This window comes from Aplysia californica, unplaced genomic scaffold (genome assembly GCF_000002075.1).
Source record: "Aplysia californica isolate F4 #8 unplaced genomic scaffold, AplCal3.0 scaffold00614, whole genome shotgun sequence".
NCBI lineage: Eukaryota > Metazoa > Mollusca > Gastropoda > Aplysiida > Aplysiidae > Aplysia > Aplysia californica.
In genome coordinates, this window is record NW_004797884.1 from 153,405 (window position 1) to 160,248 (window position 6,844).

The window sequence follows — 6,844 nt, forward strand, 5'->3', positions numbered from 1 at the left end:
TCTCTCCCTCTCTCTCTCTCTCTCTCTCTCTCTCTCCCCTTCCTCACTCTCTCTCTCTCTATAACTCTCTCCAGTACATCCTTGAGTAAAGACAAGCCGACAAAACTTACCCAGACACCCTTGACTTGTACACATTGATGAAATCACACAGTCATAATTTGTTACAAAACAGAACAGCATGAATAAACGATGCTGAGAGAACAAAATAATATTTATATTGGGAGTGCCGAAAATTACAGATTGAAGCTGGACTTTAACAAATGTGTTTTAAGTGCTGATTTGAATTTTGTTAAAGTGGTACACTCTCGTAGATGAGCTGGCAAAGCGTTCCACAGGGAGGGGGCGTGGTGTACACACATAGAAGATATACTTGTGCCCTAGGGAATGGGTATTGAAAATAGACGTGGAGAACGACTAGTAGAATGGTACAGAGAAAACAATTTCATGATTTCAAACAGCTGGTGTATAAATCATCCAAGAGGACGATATACTTGGAAGAGTCCAGAACTAGAAACAAAATAGACCTCATACTCGTTCAGAAACGAAATGAAATCCTCTAAATCATTACTATGCAAAGACTTTGGTTTGGTGGTGGCCACTTACCAGTCATGCTTAAAATGTAGATGAGTTTGAAAGAAAAAAAAAACCAAAAAGTAAAAGTACTAACCAAAATTTTAAGTAGATCTTTTAAAGATAAATCAGGAATTGAAAAAAAAAACTTCCTCTATAGATGTAACCAATAAATTTCAAGCTCTGGAAAAACATTACATGTATTAAATCAAAAGAACTATGGAAGGAAATGAAAGATTCAATATAGGAAGCTGTCGAAGAAAATATACCCCTAAAAGCCGAAAAGGCGAATAAAAAATGGAAGACCAAGGACATATTAAAACTAATAGAAGAGAGAAAGCGGACAAAATCGAATTCGGAAAAAAGGGAAATGAAGAAAAAAGATGTAATGAAGTAAAAGAAACGAGCTAAACATAGATGGAAAAAGTCTAAGAATTATCAGGAATTTGTACTGGGAGCAAAGAAAAGATCCTTCTTTTTTTTTGTTGGGGGGGGGGCTCTCTTGTAACACTTCTAATTTTCTTGCACTTGTATAACCTAATTTTTTTGTAGGATGCCGTAATACCTCACTATCAATTAAGTACTCCTGAAAATGACCTATCTTTTGGCTTATAATCTTTTTTTTTGGGGGGGGGGGATGTTTTACGGCGCTTGCAACTGCATAAGTTTATATGAGCAGGTGGAACACATTAATCATTTTCAGTTTGGTATGAATTAATTTTGAATTTTGCCCTGTAGTGGTAGTGGCGGCCGAAGTCTACACTTGTTGATTTTGGACCACCAAGTGCAACTTGCACATGGGACTTCCGAAAATGTTTCCCCCTTATCTGACAGAGCTAAGTGTTTGATTTCAACGACCCTAAGATCTGGGGTGTGGCTGAAAGACAGCAGTAAGGAGCATGGAATAGCAGTACAAAGAGTGAGGAGCCCAGAGAAAAGGGAAGGGGGGGGGCAAAAAATGGAGATGAGAGCAGATGACAGAAGATGATTAGAGACCAGGAAAGGAGGGGGGGGGGGGGGAAATAAATTTTTAGAGAAGACAAATTTCCGTCTCTGTCAAATTCGAACCCAGATTGAGAGGCCAACAACGTACCTCTAGACCTCGAGAGCCCCTGTAAAGGGTCTTTGTTGAATGTGAAGAAAACTGAAAGCATGGTAATACTCTTTTATTTATTTTTTAAAGGAGAAAAAAAGCAAGGGGGGGGGGAGTAAATCATACTTATTCGTTATCTCATAAGTAAAGGCAAAAAGATCAAACAAGTTGAACGGTATGAATATCTAGCATATAATATTGCACCAAAAGCCGAGTATTCCACAGAAATTAAGTGAACAAAATGCAATGGTTAAAGATAATTTCAATAAAAATGAGCCCCATCCTGAAAAAAGAAACACCTCAATGACTAACAAAAATGGAAGTGATTAAGTGCTATGTATGGTCAACCTTTCAAAGCGGTTGTAAATGTTGAACAATCATTAAAAACAGTGAAATTAAAATAGAAGCAATTAAAATTATGCGGTTTCTTAAGTGACTGCCGATAAAATATCTTGGACGGAAAAGAAAAGAAACCAAGTGAGGTAGCACTTTGAGAAGCCTCGCGTGGGCCGCTCACTGGTCAAAACAACCCGGAAAAGACAGTTTATGAGACACTTGAATAGACATAAAGGCCTTGAATAGACACAAACATCTAGCTCTCGCTTTCAAAACTGAAGACAAGCGAGACACTGGTAGACCCCGAGCAACCTACTAGGAGGGCCTAAGTAGATGAGTGACGGGGAAAGATTAGGATAATGTACCTTTTTTTTAGAGCATCCAAGAAAAGGAGTGAATTCAATGAGGAACCATGATCGCTGATATCTATTGCAGGTCTGGCACTTGATGATGATGATGATGATGATGATGATGATGATGATGATGATGATGATGATGAAGACTGAGGTTCAATTCCCGAGTTGTAAAATTATTTAATCGAGTAGGGCTTATCTCCATAATCTGTTCTCTGAGAAGCTGTATCAGTGACAAATTATTATCAGTGAGGAGGAGAAAAATATCGATTTAATCTTTCTGCGTCCTTCATATCAGATTATTATTCATTGAGTTTGATAGAGGGATAAGCAAGCCGTTCTTCAAAATTCACGAATATACTAGTAAAATCATTAATGCATACATCCTCTTTGCTAAAACTACATAAAGTTAAACCCTTGGGCTCTCGTGGTCTAGAGGTTAGGGTGTTCGCCCTTCATTCAATGGGTTCTGGGTTCGAATCCAGATAGCGACGGAAAGTTTTCTTCTATAGAATTTTCTCTTTTCACGTCTTTTCCTGCTTCCTAACAATGTTCTTCGTCTGCTTTCGTCTCCACTTTCTACTCCTACCCCGTCACCTTCTTTGCCCCTCCTCTGAGCTCCTGACTCTTTCTGCAACCTTTCAACTGCTACTCCTTGGCTCCTTCTTATTGCTGTCTTTCAGCCACACCCCTGATCTTCTGGTAGGAAAGATCTACACCGAGCCTTCTCGGACAAAGGAGAACATTCTCGGAGGTCTCGAGTGCAAGTTGCGCTCGTCAAAGATCCCGGTGGTGCAAAATCGATAAGAGTAGGCTTCCGCCGCCACCCTGGCAAAATTCAAGATGTCCAATGGGCTGAAAATGTTTCATGTGTCCCGGTCGGTCATATGACCTTATGCAGTTGCGAACGCAGTAAAACACTCACAAAAAAGTTAAAGCCTGTCAGCTATCTCCTTATCTGCCATTGATAAGTGGATGCGTCGGTTCTGTTACGTCCTGAACCCTATCCGTACGCCCTGGGGTCATTTTTTACTCCCAGGGTTGTATTCTTCACATTTTAGAATACTTCTAGTGCGAAGGTCTCTTTGAAACTGTCAGTATTTCTCAAAAAGTCGTTTTGACAGACTGCATACGGATCAGATTAAAGAGTAAATTTCCTCTTTGGAAAGTGGTGGCACAGAGTTCCCCACATCGTATGGATGCGATAGTAAAACATGACCTACGGATTGGGTTAAACTATGTTCCCCTGTGCCACTTGCCCAAGATTCAGGCCAGTTACTTGCAACCAGGAACCATAAGCCGGAGTTTCTGTTACGACAGTATTTTAGTTATTGCATACGTTTGTTGTCGTGGACAGGGGACAAAATGTTAGAAAACATAATGTTTGCATGCTCCCACTGTTAACATCCTTTCATCGTCTATAAAGACAAGACTCGTTAGTGCTCTTTTTGGGTTGTTGAAACGAAAGACAGGACGTTTGTGCCCCATTTAGAAACTTGTACGGTCATTTATTAACAGCCTACATCTCTCGAGATAGCTGAGCTCCTGCATTTTGATTATCTTTCTGTTTTTAAAATGCTTTCACAGTCTGCGGTCAAAGTCGACTTGAACCACACAACGGGGTTTTGTAAGGTTACATGACGTCTGTTGCTACAGTTTCACTAAAAGCGAGACAAATGAACACGCTTTATGATGATATCAGTAACTTCATTTTGCCCAAGTATGGACGAACGTCTGATTCCCCCGCGTCGTGACAGATTACGTGTTAATCCCCACCAGGTAACTCCTTATCCGTCACGGGTCAATGGGTGCGGCGGGATTTCTTTTGTTACGTCAATATTTTAATTATTGTAAACGTTTGTTATCGTAGACTGAAGCCACATTGTTGGGAAAATGTTTACACTCTCACGTTGTTGCCTTTCGTCGACTTTAGATACAAGAGTTGTTGGTGCTGATAAGGGTTGAAATATTTTAGTTTTAGATGATTCATAATCCTCATCGTCACATTTTAGATCATTTAAAAAGCCGGCTGCTTTGACCTTGCTTCTCAGAGCCAAACTGGGCTAAGAGCGATATAACAAAGTAATATTGTCGAGTATCAAAGCCGCGCACGTTCTCTGTCTGCTGAGACGTTGCACCTCTCTATACGGAGCTCCCATTGAGGGGCTGACAAACCGATCGCCCGACTCGTCGCCTGAAGTCAAACGTGTTTGTGCTTTTAGGTTTTTGTTTTTTTAGGCGACGAATCGGACGATCGGTTTGAGCCACGGTAGCCGCTTTGCGCCCTCAATCTGGAGGGCAAACTGAACCGAACAGAACAGAACCGATCGTGCCTAAGGCCATCCCGTATGAGATTGTTATCAATGAAGAAGTGAAAGTATTGGTCTTATCATTTCTGCGTCCGTCTTATCAGATTAACATTCGTGGATCTTATTGAATGGATTAGCAAGCCGTTCATCAAAAGACGCACACAGACTCGTAAATTTTATCGAAGTGTGCTAAAATTATATCGCTTAATCCCTACGAGATATCGCTTTGTTCGTCTTAGATGAGTTGATGTACCGAGATTTGTTACATCAACTATAGTAGTTGCTGCAGATGTTTGTTATCGTAGACAGAGGTCAAAATGATAGGACAAAAAAATTCTCACACTATTATATATTTGTGTTTTATCGAATTGAAGCCCAAGGCTTGTTGTGGCTCTTTTGAGTTTGTTCAAAGCGAAGAACAGAAGGGTTTTGTAACCTTTAGAAACCACTTATAATTCATGAACATCTTAAGTCAGTTTCGAGATAACTGAACTTCTGCATTTTGATCATTGTCCTGCTTCGAAACAGCTTTCAGTGCACAAGTCTGATGTCAAAGCCTACTAGCACCACATGGTTTCGCAATAGAGCCAAAGATAATCAGGAGACGAGGAGAGGGGACGGGAAGAGTTACAGAGACCTATAAACAAACAAACAAAAGTCGAATGTAGTTGCTGCAGGCTCTATTCGATTTTGGCACACTTTTCTAAGTCATAACTATCAAGTTAGAAGTTTTTGGCTCATGTGTTTTCGGTCACCTCTTTACTCAGCTACTGAATCGTTTTGATATCTTTCGCAAACAATGAAAAATTATGATTGTGCTTCTAAGTGAAAAGAAAACTGACCCCAAAAGCTAAGACTAAGATAAGATAAAACATATGCAACCTGACAGATCTAGAGGGTTGGATTCGTTCAGAAAATTAGACCCATTGCTGAAAAAACTATTTTTTAAAAACGTTATTATTAAACTTCTCCCTTCAATATAAAACCGTTTAATGGTGCCTGTATTTCTAAGCATACTATATAGATTTGTGCTTTTGCCAAATACATGAAGGCCAGATTAAACTATTTTCCCCCATGTGCCCTTGGTTCTGTTCATTGAGTACCGATGGATATCGTCTATGGTCCGAAAAGGACTTAAAGTCTTAACTTCTTCTTCTTCTTCTTCTTCTTCTTCTTCTTCTTCTTCTTCTTCTTCTTCTAATTTTTCTCCTGTGCCATCCCCTCCTCCTTCTCCTCCCCCTCCTCCTCCTCCTCCTTCTTAAAAAAAAAATAATTAAAAAGAGAGAAAAAACAAGACTGTTTTCCCTTCTCAGTCAATCGCGAACATTACGCCTGTCAACACATTATGACGATAACCAAACAAAGGCCGGGTGTACAGTTTTCACACCCCCTGAGGCGTTTGGACCCTCGGCCACTTGTTACGTGGCGTGGCGTGTAGTGTCGTGTCGTGTCGTGTCGGGGTACTAACATTTCAATTCAATTGAATTCTTTCATTGGATAGAAATTGCATTTTTTTCACTCCGCCCCTCCAGTCGCCCCTAGCTTGGTAAGTCACGTGGACTCGGGGCTGGTCATCTGGTCAAACCATCGACATTTTCTCTGTTTCGTTGAGAGGATTACTCAAAGAACGATTTCAAGATTTCTTTGTGTGTGTTGACAAAACGCACGGTGGTGGTATACACATATATATCGTCTTGATTTCACAGTATTTGAGTGCAAGATTTTTGCAGCTATTGTCGACTTCGAGAGATTCTTCTAATGTTTGGAGTATTCTAACAAAGTGAAGTGCAAAAACGTCTCGTTGTTATTGATCACATAACCGAGTTTTCGGATGTGTTCAATATTGTGTGCATGTGATTCTGGTGATTCTGCGGCGTTGACTTAGACTTCTACAGCTCATCACAGTATGTCCGAGAACGTTGTGTCATCCGACGTACCAGGCCCAGCCTCAAAGGACGTTTGCAACACTAGGGAAAAGGTGAGTGCTATCTTATTCTAAGTGAGAGTTATTCAACAATTTGTTTCCGAAATCTTTAGTAATTATACAAACGGCACCGCAGCTCCTCTTTCAACACTCTCTGAGGCATACATGCACGGCAACACACCCATACACACACTTACACACATACTCACACAGATCTACGCACATTCACACACACAAACACACTCACGCGCGCACCCCC

The 6,844-nt window shown here is 40.5% G+C and overlaps 1 protein-coding gene across 1 annotated transcript in view; it reads left to right on the forward strand.

The window, feature by feature from the left end:
• The first annotated feature begins 6,310 nt into the window (after positions 1-6,310).
• Positions 6,311-6,844, forward strand: part of LOC101858058 (collagen alpha-1(I) chain-like) — a 25,809-nt gene continuing 25,275 nt past the window's right edge. The window contains exon 1 of the mRNA XM_013087638.1: positions 6,311-6,639. Coding sequence (XP_012943092.1) covers positions 6,568-6,639 — 72 coding nt within the window. The 5' untranslated portion in view covers positions 6,311-6,567. The remainder of the gene's footprint in view (positions 6,640-6,844) is intronic.